Source organism: Actinia tenebrosa, unplaced genomic scaffold, assembly GCF_029948245.1.
Source record: "Actinia tenebrosa isolate PJP-AT-01 unplaced genomic scaffold, QUT_ActTen_1.0 utg165__unscaffolded, whole genome shotgun sequence".
Lineage (NCBI taxonomy): Eukaryota > Metazoa > Cnidaria > Anthozoa > Actiniaria > Actiniidae > Actinia > Actinia tenebrosa.
Window position 1 is genome coordinate 637501 of NW_028292594.1, and position 19939 is coordinate 657439.

At 35.4% G+C, this 19939-nt stretch overlaps 1 protein-coding gene across 1 annotated transcript in view; it reads right to left on the reverse strand.

Annotated features, from left to right (window-relative positions):
- The window catches only part of LOC116298203 (voltage-dependent L-type calcium channel subunit alpha-1D), a 46356-nt gene extending 40157 nt beyond the window's left edge, over nt 1-6199 (reverse strand). Inside the window, exons 1-3 of the mRNA XM_089025385.1 lie at nt 5911-6199; nt 5351-5459; nt 4946-5085 (exon numbers count right to left, since the gene is read on the reverse strand). Of these exons, the coding sequence (XP_088881511.1) occupies nt 4946-5085; nt 5351-5459; nt 5911-6095 (434 nt within the window). The 5' untranslated portion in view covers nt 6096-6199. The remainder of the gene's footprint in view (nt 1-4945; nt 5086-5350; nt 5460-5910) is intronic.
- Between the last annotated feature and the right edge of the window lie 13740 nt (nt 6200-19939).

The following is a 19939-nucleotide window of genomic DNA, read 5'->3' on the forward strand; positions in this document are numbered from 1 at the left end:
TTTAATCACTACCTAGCTTTATATTACAATATTGAAACCAAACTAGCTAGCATGCGCGAACAATTTGAGCGCGCCGAGGAATACATGACCGACATTTTCAAACGTTTTGAGGTGTATTAACCTTATAACACACGAAATTCTTATACCCTCAACTGAGCCACAAAGAAAATGTTACAGCTGACATCGGCATTGCCACTTATCAAAGACTTAAATAGTTTGTTATAATACACGCCATATACGATTTTTGCAAGCCGGTTTTCTGGGAAGTACGCATGACTCCAAAAGACTCCGTCTAAGGACATTGTCTTGAAAAGACGCTTGATATACCTCTGGATGTTTTTCTGGTTTCATGGTAAAAGTATCGGGTATGCTCGTCGTATTTAGGGGTAAAAACAGCGATTTAGTATCTTTTACCGAATTTTTTATGGCATTAAAACTAAATTTTAGAATTTCGGCATCTCTTGGTATCTTTTAGGGCATCTCTTAGGTGATTAAAAATCTTTTAGGGGTATTTTTGACGAGCATAACCGATACTTTTACCCCGAAGTCCCCCCTTCCTCCTCCTCCCCCCCGGAAAACCCGGCTCAGCTAATTTACATGTCTAAAAGCGGAATTAAAGCCGAATCAGACGGTACGATTTTCGCCTACGACCATCGCATGCAACCGGCTCACGTCATACTTACGACATTAGGTCAGATCCACACGCCTACCACATTTTACCTACAACTCGCTACGTGTCTTGCATCTTTTTTGAAGTAGTCGGCGTGTTTACACTTGAATAAAACACTCTCTTTACTCCAGAGACCGATTAAAAGATCAACTTTATTTTTATCACTACGTACGACTATCGCAGGATTTAAAATCACGTTTTAAAACTCTACAACATTTTGTAGTCGCACACAACAGTCTTGAGTGAGAAATACACGACACAACTCATGTCGTAAGAATGACGCGAGCAGTTTGCATGTGATGGTTGTAGGCGAAAATCGTACCGTCTAATTTGGCCTTAAGGTCATGGAGTGAAAACTTACATCTTTAAGCTCTAACGCGGAAAAAATAAAGTGATTTTAGCTGCGTTTTTTATTGACTCCCAACGCCTGTACAAAGCACATAGGAAATTTGTAAATCTTCCGTTTTTACTTTGTTAATTGTATAGCGGTGAGAGGGCTCGCCTCTCACCAATGCAACCCGGGTTCGTGACCCGACGAGCTCGGTGTTGTATGTGAGTTGAGTTGTTTGTTGGTTCTCTCCTGTGCTTAGTTCAAGGGTTTTCCTGGTTCTCTGGCTTTCCTCACTCCGCAAAAATCAACTTCTAAATTCCAATTGGAATCCAGTGGAAGAAGAGCCACTCTGTTGAATCCACTGTTAATCCCATTATTATTATTATTTATTATTAATGAATGAGTCGGTAGGTAAAAGTTATATTCTTATGACAAGGTAATGTATTGTGTGCAGTGAGTTAAACACCGGCCAGCATATTTTAGACAAGAACTTGAAGAGGTGTTAATGAAAATAAAATAAAGAATTGAGTAACTACTATAGGATCCATTTTCAAACTTATCGAATCACTGCAAGCTCAACCAATAAATCTAGGCGCAAATATTTTGGACTTTAAAAATAATGTGACATACACTCGATTGCAGAAACGTTGTAGTATACATTTATACTGTTTATACAAATATCTAATGAGATGCATAATGCAAAATAACCATTTTCAACGCTTAAAACCAGCTGATCTATAATCTGTACGATCTAATAGACAAGATATTTTGAAAAAATAAAATTTTGAAAAAAATATTTTGACAGTCATTGAATGAAACAACTAATAAATAAAGCGAGTTTTCTGTTTTGCATATCATTAAATATACTGAATAAATTAGATATTTGTATAAATGTATACTACAACGTTTCTGCAATCGAGTGTATAAATAAAAGAAACATGACAAAACCATTATTACCAATAATGCCAATGAAACAAAATTTAGCAAAATCTCTATGGTGTTTGGAAACGGAAACTGATTTTCTTAACCAAAACGAAATATTGGAGAGAAAGAATAAACGCGAGAACTCTTCAAAATTTCTAAGTCATGCTTAAAAACAAGCACAATCTGGCTTATTACCTGACAATTGATTGCTTCTAGTCGGGATTCATAATTCTATATATTACTGAATTTGTTTTAACAGATCAAAAACATTTTTTCCTGTTTGATACTCTGAGAGGAGCGTAGGAAACCACGACGTGTAGCGGAGTGGTTTCCAGCTTCTTGAGTGTTCCCTCGACATCCCAAGTGTTTTGATCAGAGTATCAAACACGGGAAACTGTTTTTTGATCTGTTTTATAAAATAAAAAACACGTCAAGAAACGAAATAAATTTCGTATTACTCTGATGTATTTGTAAAGGACGCGAAATTGTTTTGATACCCTCATCAAACATAGTTTTCGACCAATCGTAGGGCGCGTACTATCCCAATTATTTTATAAATAAAGGTAAAACCCAAGTTTTTGGCTAGGTAACTCTGGTGGCGTGTATACGTACTTTGATTTTGAAACTGCATATAAATTAAAACAATCAGGCTCAGGCTAGATCAATACATAAATTATGTTTTAATTTTGTCAAGCAAGATTTGCTCGGGGGGGAAATCCAAGCTTGATGAAACATAATTTACATCGATCAGTCTACTAAGTTACCAAGCAAAAAAAAAAAAAAAAAAAACACCTGATATTTTAGATTTTAGGTTTGCTGTAAAAACTCTAGAATACAATGGTTAGTACCTAATGGTGTATTTTTTCCAAAAAAAAAAAATCATACTGTATAGCTCAATATTTTATCATCGATAGACGCTTTGTAGTCAGTTCTCACTTATGTGTAATAGTTCAGTTATAAACTTTTCTGGCCACATCGAGTATGAGTGTTGCCAAATGTGTTGGTTTCCATCTGATGTCAATGGTTTACTGATACGGGATTGGCGTGTGATAGATTATGTTTACACTATTATTAAATTGTATTGGTTTATTGTTAGATTTAGTGAGGTTTTTTGACTATGTACTCGCACGGTTTAAGTATAACACATCTTTGGTTTGTTTGATTACACTGTAATGGTTTACCAGCAGTGGATAATGATTGACAACGTGTTGGCTTCCGCACTGCCAACAATCGAAATGATTTCGGTGCATTGGTTTTATATAATGGTCACTGAGAAATTAGAGAGAGAGAGAGAGAGAAAGAGTAGAATAAGAAGAAATAAAAAGTATTGACTCAGTATGAAAACCGAAGACAATGTGTGTTTTTTTTTTTTTACTTTCCTTAAATGCTTTTTTGATTGGTCATGAGGGCGAGACATTATTTTAGCATGCGGACAAATTATGACATTCATTACAGCTGAATCATACAAATAGCTATTCTCTTCCTTGTCATAATGCTACTATTCGTCTAATTCTTATTCGTATCGGAAACGTAAACAGTCCGACACATCACTTATCAATCGGATTCAAAGGAGAGAAGGAAGAGGGAGCGCGCACAAGATACGGAGAGTCAGAGATACTAAACAGGCAAACAGAGAGAGAGAGAGAGAGAGAGAGAGAGAGAGAGAGAGAGAGAGAGAGAGAGAGAGAGAGAGAGAGAGAGCGAGCGAGCGACAACAAAGAGACTGAAAATACACATTAATGTGTCAATAATTTAAGCAGTAGCTGAAAAATACAATCTTAACACTTTACACCATTACATGACAAAGGGCATTTCGCTTGATTCTCTCATTTAGATTCAGTCTCGACTGACCCGCATAAAGAAGCAATTTAAAAGAAATCAAGGTTTTTTAGTGTAACATTAATGACTATCATACATTAAAACTTACTCAGCAGATGTAGATTAGTCTCCATCAAAGACTGCAAACTATGAATGCTCACAAAAGAAAATTTTACGTTTGCTTTCCATCAGACGAAAAAGTAATTTAGATCTTTTTACCCTAATCAACAATCAACAAGAAAAATGCTTAATTTCTTTTGAATACAACGCATCTTGTGGCATGATTTGCTTCATAATGTCTCAGAAAACATCAATCGCTTTTATAATATTACCAGTTTCTTCGTATTTGTGCCGGTGTTTTCTTTTCTTGTCTTTCCAAAAAGACATTGGAATTTTAACTGAATTATCCTAGAATAAAAACAATACTATTTGTCGACGTCGGTCACCGTCGCCATTGAGTTATACATTTGTATTACTTATTAACTTCGGCTTAACGTAGAATTTCAATCGCGTCAACATAAAATTATTTGACGCTAGCCTGAAGTGTCTTGAGTCAAGTAAGTGTATGTTCTTGACCCAGGTAAATGACAATTTAAACTCCGATATCCTTGATCTTGAAATAATCATTCGGGCTTCAAATGGAATACAGAAGTAGTGAAGTCGGTTACGTCGAGCAAAGTATTAAATTATGTAAGAAATCTTTTGTATTGTCACAATGCTAACTTCCTTGACAACGTGACAATTGGAGATCCTCATTGTAAATGAACATTCGCATCACACGATTCATTTTGTCGATAAACTAAATGAGAATGAAAGCAGAAAAGACTGAAAAAAGTCTTTTTCATTTTTCAACTTTGGACTTCTTTGATGAACGTACCACTTGTAAGTTTTAAAAGGACGATGATGCCTTCATATAATTGTAAATATATGAACGCTCTTACATAGTGAATAAATAAATAAATAAACCTTTTATTCAAGAAAGATATAGCTGAACATCCTCAGATATCGCATATATTCGATTCTCTTCACATGACAGTTTTTTATTCTTATATGAAAACATATCATTTTTTTCTTTAATTCGACATATCGAATACAGGAATTTTTCCCGATGTTTGAGCAAAGTGTTGGAAAATATATAGGTTTGTTGTCTATAATGTAGGTTTAAAATATACATTGATAATTTAGATACAAAGTATACTCACCCGATGACAACGACAGCGAAGTCTAAGATATTCCATCCATTTCGTAAGTAAGCATTTGGATGGAAGGCGAATCCTAAAGCTATGATCTTAGCCGCTGCTTCGATGCAGTAGATGACGATGAACACTTTTTCCGCTATTTCCTTTTGGGGAAAAAAAAAAAAAAAAAAAGGAACCCGTTGTACTGATATATAAATTTATATATTTATACATTTATATATACCTAGGGGTTAATTTATTGCCTCACAGTTCATCAGTAAATTTGTATGCTTCAAATTCAATTATGATATCACATAATGTTGAAAATTTAAACCATAAAACTAACCCAGATAATAATTCGGTCCATTCGCTCAGGTGCAGAATGGACGTTCTCAGTCAAATCAAAACGACAATCTATGCTCAACTTACCAGTTGTTCATTTAATTCAGTCGTGTCACCTTCTGGAAGAGGACTATCCAACGTTAAAACTATGCAATTTACAGCTATGGTTATAAGTATAAAATATTCGAATCTCTTATGAAACGGTCAAGGGAAATCACATACAAGAACTCTTCAATTTTATTAACGAACCAAAATAAGAGGTACATAAGAGCCGACAAGCGTACACTGCGATGGATTTTCCCTTCGATTCCCCCGAGTTGATGTTTGGACAGAAAATATTGTTGAGGATTTGAACCAGAGTGAAATGAGATATATTTCACCTGTAACGCTGAAGATCTATTGTGTTTAAAGCAACGTTCGGCCAAACATCATTATTATTTTATTTTGTAGTTAAAGATTAGTGCGAAAAAGTTAAAAGGAGCAGAGCTTTGCGATTGAGGCCAACTGCAATAATAAATCACCATCTTAAACCTGTAATAATCATATTCAATGTGAAACAAAACATCATAAAAACCATCACTAAAAATATAATGCAATAAAAACTCTAAAAAAAACTCCGGTTTTTTTTGAAAAAAAAAGGATATTTCGATTCCACGATTTTCTTGCAGTAAAACCGTACAGGGTTTGTCTCGGCTAGGCAGAACAGAGAATTGTAGCTCGTTCTTACAGGCTCTGAAACATTTGGTCTACATTTCCGCTGAAGTAGTTCTGTGGCGGTGGCCCGTAACTTTGAATCTCCCGTTTGAAGACCATCATTTGCCTCGTTCGCCATTATTCCATTTGTCAATGTGGTTTTTCCAATTTTTTCAACATCAAAACACCATCATTTACCTCTCACTTAAGGTCGAGCCATATCTAATCTATGACTTCAACAAAGCTTCTCTCACACGTAAAATTATTCCAAAATTATGGATGCGAATAGGACCGACGTTGTAATTTACATATCAATCAACCAATCGCCTAGCGAGTCGTTTATTAGTCAATGACTTGCTATAGCCTAATGTAATTGGTGTAAAGCATAAAAAGCAAAACATAGGGTTTTCGGGGATGCAGCTGGTATTACTATTATGGCAATAGATAAATAAAACAGAAAAATGAAAATATCCTTTGAACACAGACTATACTCTATCGCGCTCTGACCACTTATTCTTTGCAGCTTGGATCGGTATCTGCACCACAAATCTTAAGGCAAATGTCCCTTGTCTTTTTGAGAATGATTTCGAAATATTAATTGTAGCCTCACCACTACTTTTTTTAATTCTTTTTGTCTATTACTATCTTAAAGCCGACACGGACAATCATCATTAATCTATCCTCCGTCTCGCTCTATTCCATCTCCTTCAAAAACGCAGCCTGACTTTTCTGTTAGAATTCACTGACTATGTCCATATATACAACCAAAAAGTTGTCTTTCGAATAACAGGTGCAAAATTTCATCTGCGTAAACCCTTGTTCGGTTGCCGTAATTCTGAAACGGAAAAAAAAAATTGAATTGTAGGTCGGTTAACCAAGGCCATCAAGAAAACTTCTAACAGAAACCAAAGTATATCAACTTTAGATTAGCCACGTATTTCTAACTCTAAATTAAATTGATATTTTAGTGTTTAATGTCTATCAAACAATCCTTTTTTCATTGACATTTAACCACAACTTATTCACTTATGATGATAAATTAGGGAGATACAGGTCTACAGGAGTTTTGGTAAGCCGTTTTACCGTTTTACAGGTTCAAAGTTTAAACATAAAATAGCAAAAATAGAAAAGCATATTTGGCTATAATCTTTTCGCTTCATCCGCTTTTGTTGTTGTGATTGTTGTAGCCGCTGCTGTTGTTACTCCTATCGTTATTGTTGTTGTTGTTACATATAAAGATGTAAATTATGTTTCTTGAAACAAACTTTTGAAAATAATCGGAGCTCCAGGCGAGATTCAAACCGGCTGACTTTCTATTTGCTAGTCAGAAGCTCCTACCACTGGACCGTATTACATGGTGCTTACAGTATTCATTCGTTCGTTCATTCATTCATTTATGTGCTTTATGTGTAGATTATGAACGATAATTTTTTTTTTTTTTCAAATTTCACGCCCATTAATTCTTGAATTTATTCTTGTTCTGTGATTTATGGTGTACTACAACAGATATATATTTACGTGAAGTTTGGTAGCTCTAACTAAATACTTGAATCCCTTTAGCATTGATTAAATCCACGTAAACCAGATAGTACTTCATATACATGAGCTGATGTATACATAATAAATCAGTCGATTGATACTATCTCTATTGTTAGAACGCAGCAGGTGTTTAGGGGTTATTTACAAACCTATTGCCAAAAAAACTTAAGGATGGATTAAAGTCAATTTTTTGAGAAAGGAAACTGTAGGACAACGTGGTGGGGATGAGTCGACTTTAAAATCAGAAATAGATAACGTCATTGTTTTGGAATTTGTAACCATGGTAACATTACTCGAATAGGCTTACAAGATTTCCTTTTCCAGACTAACTAAAAAAAACTTGCACTTTGCGAGAAAGGGAACTGTAGGACAGTGTGGTGGGGATGAGTCGACTTTAATATCAGAAATAGATAACGTCATTGTTTTGGAATTTGTAACCATGGTAACATTACTCGAGAAGGCTTACGAAATTTCCTTTTTCAGACTAACTAAAAAAAGAAAGAAGGTAACGGTTCCGAAACGCGCCTGGAAATCGAATAATTTTGCTTGAAGAAAACCAATTCACATCTTTAACATGATAAACTTTTGGCAAAGTGATTTCCAATATATGGTATTTTATAATAAGAATCTTAGAGCTGTCCGTTTTAGCGGCACAACGCTCAGTTCGGCAAATACACCGAATCGAAATATGGCGACCAATTTGAATAACTATTGTTCTGCACTGACAAGCGACTGACTAGCCTCGTGTTCACATGGAAACACAAAAGCATTTCCACATGTATAGGAGGCTAGTCAGTCGCTGTCAGTTATTAGTCGCAGTCAGTTATTAGTCGCAGTCAGTTATTCAAATTGGTCGCCATATTTCGATTCGGTGTATAATATGCCACCAATGATTTATATATATTATTGTCTTTGTATGTAAATTGCATGGAATAAAGAGAAAGTGTGAATATCGCCGTGAGAGGAACCAATGAATCAGACACTCGGCACAGTATAATACGTAACTAAGAATCATTCATTTAATGCATTAAATCGATCTGTTTTTTCAAACACATTATAGCCACCGGCGTTTCTGTGAGACTTGGAGAAATATACTCTTTTTAAACTGGAAGAGGGTTTTGTTGAGCGCGATAATAATAATTCACATAAGATGATGTTTTAGGTTGTTTTTTTTTTTAGAAATATAGTTTTTTTGTTGCTCTTTTTTATTTGTTTTTAGCGGAGCTCCATACTTGAGAAATTATGGTAAACCATGGAGTTGATTTTTCATGGCTTGACTACTACGTCACTTCCGTACGTACGTACGGGCGTCCGTTTACACAACAAAGGGATCTCGCATGATTTCGAAGCAAAACGAGTCGGAAATGCCGCTCTCAAATGCACATCTCTTAGGACAATTTCTAGACCAACAACAAATAAAAAAACCTTTGTGTAGTGAAATATGGATCAAGAAGTGTTCTTCAAGAATTCAGGTGTGTTTTTTCTTTTAGCAAACAATCGTATATCTTTTTTTTGACAAGAATTTTTCTCGAAGAATCGACAAATCAAAGACTTCCTCTCAAAACTTTTAATATTTCTATACATAAGCTTAATTTGTTTTAATGCTGGAGGAAATATAACACGGAGAGCATGTCACAACAAATATTCTTCCTTTATTTATAGCTTTGTAAATCTTTACCCATTCAGTTGTTTTTAACCAACTATATCGTATGTTTTTCGTTCAAAAAAATGCAGCTTTGTTAGCCTCCTATCGCGGGGCCCCATCGGCCAACCAATGAAGACTTTCATTAAATAATTTTATAGCTTTCTACAGATGAATTATTTAAACATTGAATGAAATACAAAATTACACCAAATATTCAACTGTTTATTAAGCTGTTTGAGCAAATGAACTTAAATTTGTGTTATTGAGAGATGCTATTGTATAAAGACCTAGACTTTCACTTTAAAAAATGGTTCATTAGTTTACAATAGTTTTATTTTAGAACATAAGAAGTAAATTTTTATTCAATATTTTCGATATTAATTCTAGTATTTATATAGATGATTTTTATTGTTAGATTATTATTGTACTTTCATATATCGTTATATATATATATATATATATATATATATATATATATATATATATATATATATATATATAAGAAATCTGTGAATCAATTTTCCGTAAAATAGTGCTCAATACATCGATAGAAGTAGAGCAGAATATTTGTTTGAGAAGAAAAAGTCAAGACAACATTTTCCCCGACAAGCCTGTTTCGTGAATTGCTTCACTCTTCAGGGGATTTAAATTCCCTGAAGAGTGAAGCAATTCACGAAACAGGCTTGTCGGGAAAAATGTTGTCTTGACTTTTTCTTCTCAAACAAATATATATATATATATATATATATCTTTATATTGTATTTATTTTTAGGGCCCCTTTGATATCAGATTGCATTTTGTATATCGGACTGGATAATCCTGTGTAAATAAAAATTTCTATCTATCTATAAAAGATAAAAGACATAAGTGAGCTTATTTTTCGCTTACCTTAATCAGTTTTCAAGTCTGTTTTATAGTCTTGTTTTGTACCAAAAAATTCGGGATTCTCAAACATTCCGATTTCAATGAAAGACATACAAGGTAAATTTAACTAAACCTGATATTGCATTGGTTATCTGTAGTTGTCTTTCGTTTTTTTTAAGTAAAATTATTCAGGAATTCAAAGCTAAAAATGTCGGGCATGGAAAACTTTGTCGAAGAATCTTCCAAAAACAAAACTAGCCCCTGGAGGTGGTGGTGAGTTGTGTACAAAATTCCTTAGTGGGAGAGTATACTCGCGCAAAGAAAACAATGTAACGCATTTCGATTCAATTTCACTGCATGGTTTTTAATATGGGAGACATTATCTTCATCTCGAATAAAAATAATTGAGATAAGATTTAAATAATAAATAAGATTTTTTTCCCGATCTTATTTTTACCTTTCAGTTTCATTCAAATTGGGCTCTCTGTGACTAGCGTATCGGGAGCTCCGCTTTTAGGCAGTGCCTAAATATATATATCAATTACTTTATCGTCCCAGTCTTTTTAAAAGTAAGCGGCTTCTATTTGTAAGGAATGCACATGTTTGGCTGACGATGTGCAGGAATGGTCTTCTGTTGCGAAAAACCGTATAGATAACCTTCACCCTTATTCTTCTTGGAATGAGACGATAGGTCTGAGCGTCATTCAAATGCCCAGGAAATCTGATTAGACAGAAAGAACTATTAGACACAAAAAATAATGGCATGTAAGATGACAAATAAAGCAGAAAAGCAGCATGAATACCGAAATGATCTACCATATCACTTCAAATGAACAGATTTGTTGAATTACCCACTCACTACCAATACAATCATTCCATTTGCATCAATGATTACTTGCGAAGACATGAAATGTCACTTTTTATCTCCTCGGTAAAACTCTTGCTGTAACCAGCAGCTTGGTCTTTGTATTGGGTGAATTGTGCCCTCTATAATTCCTACGATATTTGGAAATTTTGGCCATGTATTTACAAAGTTTGTCCATCGAACCAAATTAGGCCAGGTGATCAAATGTCGATATTTTAAAAACAATATTGGCACGATATGGTAAATTCCTTCAAAAACAGTCGTCTTGCTAACACTAAAAAAAATACCACAAAAGCTGGGTTTTGCTAATGGAATCGTAGATATCCCTGCCTTGGTTTCTCACAGGTATAAAACGAGGAAACAGCTGTTACAGTCAAGAACTGTAATATCCAAGCTGGAAAAGGTGGTGGGACTGGAACGATGGTTGCATTAGACAAACACAGTCTGAGATTTATAACAATTATCAAGAATTGCACAAGGACTATGAGATGATGCAGTTGATTTGTACAACCAAATATGACCAATACCAACAGAAATCGTTCTTTTCATTGTCAGAAAGGTTTTCGTGTTAATTTTGCTCGTGACTGAGATCTTGTCTTTTTCTATAGCAGCATTGCATTTCATCCAATAGCTTGTGAGATCGTGTTTTCTTTTGTATGTTCGGCGTATTCTATAGCAGCATTGCACGCACTTTGAGTCTACAAATTTTTCTACACTACATCACAGGCTAACCACTCTAATAAATGAAGGAAATACTAAATGGTGTCTTGTCTTTTTATGCGCGCGGTAACGATTTTTTTGTCATCTCCCCTACCCCCCTTGGTAACAATTTCGTTTTTCTACTATACAATATACTAACAAGGTAGGCAACTTCACGGGCTTCCTGCGGAAAATTCAAACTTTGACGAGAGAAAGCCGCGAATTTATCCAGATATTTTGACTCCGAAAACAAAAAAAGTATACAGAACGTCGTACTTACATCTAATCTTCAATAATTTAAAGGATTTTTGATAATAAATTCTCTATAAGAAGGGTTTTTTTGGGCTTTTTTAGCGAAAACTTATGTGCCGTCAGTTATGCTTGCATCCGAGCGGGCCTGAACACGAGAAAAGGGATCCAAAACAAGTCCTCTCCCTCCCTCTCCAAGTGGTTTTGGTTCGTTACCACATACTTTCCAACCCTTGCATTTTACTTCGTTTTTGTTTTTTGTTTTTACAATCAAGAAGCGGTCGCCTATTTATTGGCTTCGCGAAACCGGAAGTAAAATGCAAGACTCACGGGGTGTGGGGTTGGAAAGTATGTGGTAACGAACCAAAACCACTTGGAGAGGGAGGGAGAGGACTTGTTTTGGATCCCTTTTCTCGTGTTCAGGCCCGCTCGGATGCAAGCATAACTGACGGCACATAAGTTTTCGCTAAAAAAGCCCAAAAAAACCCTTCTTATAGAGAATTTATTATCAAAAATCCTTTAAATTATTGAAGATTAGATGTAAGTACGACGTTCTGTATACTTTTTTTGTTTTCGGAGTCAAAATATCTGGATAAATTCGCGGCTTTCTCTCGTCAAAGTTTGAATTTTCCGCAGGAAGCCCGTGAAGTTGCCTACCTTGTTAGTATATTGTATAGTAGAAAAACGAAATTGTTACCAAGGGGGGTAGAGGAGATGACAAAAAAATCGTTAGCGAGCGCATAAAAAGACAAGACACCATTTAGTATTTCCTTCATTTATTAGAGTGGTTAGCCTCTGACTACATCCAATAACTTGTGAGATCGTGTTTTAGCACTAATTTTGTACTCATAATACCGCTACAGCTATATAGAGCCCTTATTTTTTAACTTGACGCCAGTATTATCACAGTGCAGCCGGAGAGATACCTCTACAACTCTTTTGCTGCACATTCTGCAAGCCTGTGAGAGTTGTGAGAGTTGTCCTATTAATCTAAAATATCTAAATTATGCAATGTTTTACTTTGAGCTTCGCCTAGCTAATTGCAAAACCAAGACCCAAACAAACAAACAAACAAAATGAGCCTCGTCGAGTACAAATATTCTTTTTTTGTAACTCAGACAAGCCGTTCTAGCTATATTTTGTAATTCTAAACACAAGAAGGAAGATGATTATATGCAAATGTAATGATAGTGATGACAGCAATTTGACATTTAATGAACACATAAAACAGACAGCGTTATCTTGTATGGCACGCTTGGGACAAATTAATAGAGTGAAGCATTGTTTTGATAGACAAACACTGATAATCTTAATTAATACTCTAGTTTTTAGTAAACCTTTTTATTGTTCGTCAGTCTGGAGTAATACGACAGCAACTAATCTCAATAAGATTCAGGCTGTGCAAAATTTCGCTCGTAGGATTGTTTCAGGGGCCAAAAAATATGATCACATCTCACCTATACTAAAACATCTTAGATGGTTGCCAATTAGAAAGCAGCTATATCTTAGGAAAGCTACTCTAGTTTTTAAGTGCATGAACGGAATGGCCCCAGGTTACTTAGCGGGCAAGTTTGTCAAAAGGTCTAGCATCTCTAGCCGTCAAACTAGGAGTTCTCAGATGTTAAATATTCCTCTCCTTAAGACAACCACAGGTCAACGTTCCTTTTATTATCAAAGAGTTAAGCTTTGGAACGATGTAAGCGATAGCCTTAAACTTTGTAAAAATATGCAGTTTTTCAAGCATGCAATACCAAAAAAAGCTTTTAAAGGAATTTCTTAATAATTAAATTTTTACTAATGATTACAATAATTAGATTTTTTTCCATTTTATGATTCTTATAGTTTAGGTCTTTAAAATGCATTTGCATATCTAGATATATATATTATCTTTCCTATCATACATAATAATATAACTTGTATTTTCACCTGTTTTTGAAGGGGTTTGATTTGAGATTTGCGTGCAGTGCACATATGCTATTGTTTTTACCTATAGTCAGCACCTTGTTACCTTAGGTGCTGCAGTGGCACGTGTGTTTATGCACGTGTGTTTCTTGTCACGGGCCTTTTTGAAGGCAGGTGTATATATTGTATATTTATCTATTTGTCAATGCTTCTGAAAAGCCCTGTAAAGGGATGAAGTAATAAAGTATGTATGTATGTATGTACACCTACTTGCATGAACGTTGTCATACGAAAATAGAACATTAGTAATTTAGTGAGAAAGGAATACATTACAAGACAAAAGAAAAAGTTCAGCTTCAGTGATCTTCTTTTGTTTTTCAATATAATTCCTATCCCACTAATGTTCTATTTTCGTATGACAACGTTCTTGCAAGTAGGCTTTTGTATCACTCACTAATTAGTTCCAAAGTATGACAACCTAAGAATTAAGTGAAATCTCTTTAATCGATACTCTTTAATGGTACGGCATATGTTGTGCCAATGCCTATAAAACGGACAACTCTATTATAACTTGAAATTTTGTTATAATGTGGTTAAATGTAATTTAGGCAAAGTTAGACTCGAGGTCAATGACATCTCGCAGTAACGTTGTCCCGACGCATACCGCTATCTTCCGCTGTCAACGCATTTATTACCTCACGCTATCGTTGATCGACTCAGCTAGCAAATTGTTTATAGCATGTCGCAATCTATTCTAGTCGATCTCTGTGGCCTGTCTGAGATATGGATCATAGCTATCATTACGAAATACGATAAGACGCTACACACGTGATCACGCTAGCTTAATGCCAACCACGCGAACCTTTACTCGCCATACACCCTATGCAAAAGGAAGAGGACTGGAGACGAGTCAAACATGAAAGCGAGGTCCTAAAGGCCTCCTATCAAGAAGAGTATGTATCGAAGGTCTTTTTTACTAGAGTTTTTTACTGAAATTTATCGTCTTAACTACAGTTTACAATGCCAACACATTGCTGTGTTCCTCTCTGTACCCAAAAGGGTTACAAGGATAAACAGACAGGGGAGAAAATATCGTTGTTTTGCTCTCCAAAAGATAAAAATATGAGGCGCCGGTGGATCGATTCACGCGATTTGTCGTGACGAGAACAAGGAATTCAAGATCAATGGTACAACCAAAGTGTGCTCTCGCCACTTTGAAGCCACAGAAATGAAGATATCACTCACAGGCATTGTTACTCTAAAACCAGACGTAGTTCCCTCCAAGTTTGCGTTTTCTGTGCCTTCTACTAAAAGAAAAGCACCCACTTTGAGATCTGCACCGACAAAAACTAAAGTCACGAAACACGTCCAAGTTGGTACGTCCATCGATTGGCAATCGATGCTGTAGCTCATAGGTCCACAAGAAAACTAAGAAACCTTAAAAGAAACTATATCTAAACTTAAAAACAAACTCGAGGAAGCTCAAGCGCGGATTGATACTCTTGAACGTGAGAATGAAAACCTACGAGACCTGCGATCTAAAGTGTCAACATTAGAAAGTCGGTACCAAACATCACAATCAAGAGTCTTTACTGTGAACACTTTACTTCAAATGAAGAAATTTCTTACTACACTTGATTCCCTAACTACCAGACATTTCTTGCCATTTATAATTTCCTTGATCCAGGCGAGAAATGCGAAAACATTAATTACGGCCCATTCAACAAAAGCTTGTTGCTCATGACTGTCATGAACGTTTTCTAGTCTGTCTTTTCTTTTCGTGTATATTTGTTGAGGATCAGGGTCAATAATATATTTATCTCGACCTGTATCGATATAATCTTAAACTCTAGGAAAATTCAAAAAGTAGTTTAGAATAGAAGAACAACAATATTCATAATATTGTCACACATAAGTTATCGGTTCGCGCACACGAAAAAATAACTTTGCGAACTTCGAATTTGTGGAATACTACATTTCTGAGTGCTCCAGCAGCCGTACATACTAACCTTAAATCAACTTTCATTCATTAAATCACAAAATTATGCATAATAGTTGTTTTTAGACGGTATTATTCTTTGACAGGGGCCGGTTGTACGATAAGTGCGCGAGAAGCAATACTCGCCTCTTCAACAATTGAGCTTTTGTTTTTAAGCCTTTGCCTCGATCTCCTCTACATGTAAGCCAAAATTGTAGTTCATCTATCTTGAGAGTTGAAGGATTTCGGCCTAAAAGCGTAGCGCCCGGTATATCTTCTTCAGAAAGTTTAGTTGAAGTACTATTATTATTCAAAACAACGAAGGAAAATCCCGCGAAGGCCTGTAGGACCTCGCTTCCATGCTGCTCGTCACCAGTCTTCCTCATTTTGCATAGGGCGTATCGCTATCGCTAGCACTCGTTATACGACGCTATTATGCTATTACGCTACAACACGAGTTTAATTTTCCCGCCCGCCATCCCTACCACTGGTACAGGTAAGTAGAGGTAAGTATTCCATTGACAGATCGCGGTCAATGTGACAGGTGTTCGGTGGGTGGTGACAGGGTGACCATGGTTACCGCTAATCTGTGCCTGGCTCCGCCCATCCCACCGAATAAGCACCTAACGCCAAGCTCATCATTAACGATAAGTTTAATAATTATTTCAATTAAGTTAGCATTGGAAAAATTGCCCATACATTTGGAATATTTGCTCTTTTTCCTCTCTTTCCAAAGCAAAAGGTTGTTCTTAAAAGTAAAGTTATATAGCACAAGTAAACTGCGTGACAAAACATCCTAAATGACCCGTAAATCTTCTGTTCTTTCGCTTACTTCCGTAGTTTTTTTAGGCTACGAAACCTAAGAAACCATAAGAGGCGAATGTATTGTTGGTTTTCAATCATTCCCAAGAGAATTAAATAACAAAAGACACGGCGACCATGTTGGAGGATATAACAAAAGAATTCATGGACAATTCTTTTGTTAAAGTCCTCCAACATGGCCGACGCGAAATTATCAATAGCCAACAGATAGTATGAGCTTATAAAATCAGCAAAAATACGGTTCTAAATTTTAACAAATTCCTATGAATTATATACCAAAATGTTCAGGAAAGCCCGGGGTTTTCAAATCCACTTCTGTTTTTTTGACAGGTTCTGTTTTATTTCAAGGAGAGACGATTTTCTAGCTTGACCCCGGTATGTCATGCATTTTCTCTTGTAAAATACATCCAATAGCGTACATTCAACTCAAAAAGCACGGTAGGTTTTTTCAATAGAATTCAATATAAACCACATAATACAGTCCGTGAATAGTTGAATTAACTGAATCCACTTCTGTTTTTTGCCTAGATAGTCATTATTTTGAGAAAAGATCCAAAAACCGAGTTTTTGAGACATAATTAGGATGGGCTCACATGAGGGGGCGTGAGCTTGAAATCGTAGCTGACCAAATGTTAACAGATTTTTTCTGATGCACCAAAAACTCTAGAAATCCGAGACCACTGAGGATCATGGAAAACATTTTATGTCAAGCAAAATAAATATTTTTGATACAAACTGCAGTTTGAGGATGCTCATAAGATGTGAGACTGTATCTGATAAAAAATCTCCAAAAGTCCGCAATAGACATCACGTGGTTGAAGCATGTAAAATATATCTACCCATAATCCTTGTCGGTCTCAGTTTGATAGCTTTTCAGGTGAAATAAGCATACACTTATTTCAATAAAGTTAGTCACCAAAAAACCTAGAAAGCTGTGATCGCTGAGAATCATGGGGAAATGCTTTATATCCAACAAGTAAAGCTTTTGACACAAACTGCAGCAGTTGAGGATGCTCAGGGGAGGTTAACTTGTAACTGGTAGAAGATCTCAAGTCCATCAACAGTTATCAAGCAGTTGAAACATGTAAAATGCATCTACCCATAATCCCTGTCGGTCTCAACTTTATAGCTTTTCAGGTGACTAACTTTATTGAAATAAGTGTATACAGTATATAGAGCGAGTGAGTAATATGATACGAAAAACGAGTGAATAAAAGAGATTATAATTTGTTATTAAAAAATCTAGGGTAGATAAAATGACAAAATTTCCAGTTTGTTTGTTTTGTTTTGTTATAAATACAGGTATATCAAAGGCATGTCAAACGGACGGACGGATGGACTGACGAAGGAAGGAAGAAGGAAGGAAGAAGGAAGGAAGGAAATACCGTAATAACATATGAGACCCTTGTTTTGACTGTCTGTGTTCCTTAACAGCAAAATTGTTGTTTAACTCCAAAGGTCAAAAGGTTTTTAATATAATCCGATTTGAACGTTTTCCAGTAACGGCCGTTCCGTACTTGTTTCTGTACGTGCAAACAACCTTGCGATGCTCGTTACGTCACAGGTAGCCCAAGCTTGGTTTCTGTGGTGTCACGTTATAAGGAAATGTATGGGGATTCTTCAGAAATTTCAGTAAAATCATTGAAACGTGAAATAAAGTCTCGAAATTTTACCCGATCATTGAGAAATAGCACTTCTTTCGCTCTGTGTGGTTATTTTTTGAATTTAACCGTATTTAAGATTTTTTCCCCCACCAGTAAGAAATAAGAGAAGGTTGGAGACTCGGGATCCCAACAGCGAACCATTACGAGTCTTTGAAACCTCGTACGTCTTCGAATTTTGTTTCCAGCGCCAAATTTTAGTCATAATCCCTCTCTCACATCCCTATAGAACCGAGAAAGTCGCATTAGAGATTAGTCTTCGCGTCTTTAAGCCATGAAATTTGCCTGTATTTACATACTACCTCGATTGCTCTGACCCGTACTTGGAGCTAACTGTACACCAGTTCAACGGATTTCCTTCGGCAACCGACCCGAGGTCACGCTGGGAGTCTTCGTATCGTAAATGTTGATTGGATTTGGATATAGTCTTTCTTCGAAATTATAAGTTAAATGTTTTTGTATCTTACGCAGTTAAAAAATACACTCACCATCTATAGCTATGTAGTTTACATTCTAAAGTGTGGAAGCCAAAGTTCGGAGTTCGATTCCTGCTAGCTTCTATGTTCTTTTTTTAAAAGATTTTTTCTTCATAAAAAGTTTGCAATAGAAATTTTAAATTCGGTACAACTTTAGAATACCCCGCAACAAGAAGCTATAGTGCAGAGTGGCTACGCGGCTACGTGCAGCTATTTGAGTATAATTTGATGATTGATGCTTATGATTTGTGTGTGTGTGTTGTTTTTTTTGTTTTTTTTGAGGAACATATTTCTCAAGATAAACTTATTATTCCATACAAAAGTTTTGTTTATTAGTGGCTTAAGGCAAAAATCATAAATAATGACAACTGTAAAATCTATCATATTATAGATTTAGTAAATGGGATTATATATATTTTTTACATCATTCAAGAAACCCCTGAAAAGGTTCATCATATGTTAATTTGGTGTTTTCCTTTTCTGTTCTTCTATAAGTAGATCTAATCGTCGTCTTTTCGAACTGTGTACTCTGACATTTTTGCAATAACGTAGGACTTCCACATTGTGTTCCAACACAACGAGAGTACTTGACTTTATACATATCGAATCTGACATTCATGCAATTGCTCAACATCATAAATACATGAATAAAGATTTTATTAACATTTTTCCCGTGACAAGTCTTCTTTGTTCTATATTTTTTGTTGGTCGATGATAACAATTCGAAGTAGTGCTCGTTTTAGAAAAGGGGATCAATGAATGAATTGAGAACATATCAATATATGCTATATGCTATATGCTATATGCTATATGCTATATGCTATATGCTATATGCTATATGCTATATGCTATATGCTATATGCTATATGCTATATGCTATATGCTATATGCTATATGATATATGATATATGCTATACTCAGCACCATTAAGGCATGGCTCTTTTGAAGAAATGACAGTAAAACCAGTTATTTATTCATATCTTTGACAGTTTACTATGAATCTTTCCCCATTTTGGCTCGTAGTAGTAAGTCTTCAAGGCAAGCAGTTACCGCATGTCTGTTACCATGGAAACCAGGTCACTTGACCACAAGGCCGCAATGTTGGATTTTTTAAACAAGCCGTTTGTAATCGTATTGAAACTACTTCAAAAGTCCTGAAAATCCATATTCCTTTTTATATTTGCAATCCCTATATGGATCTAATTGGATATATTGGAAATTATATTAAGTTTAATTTTTAGAAATTTTTTTGATTTTTGAAAAAAATAGAAAATATTCTAAAA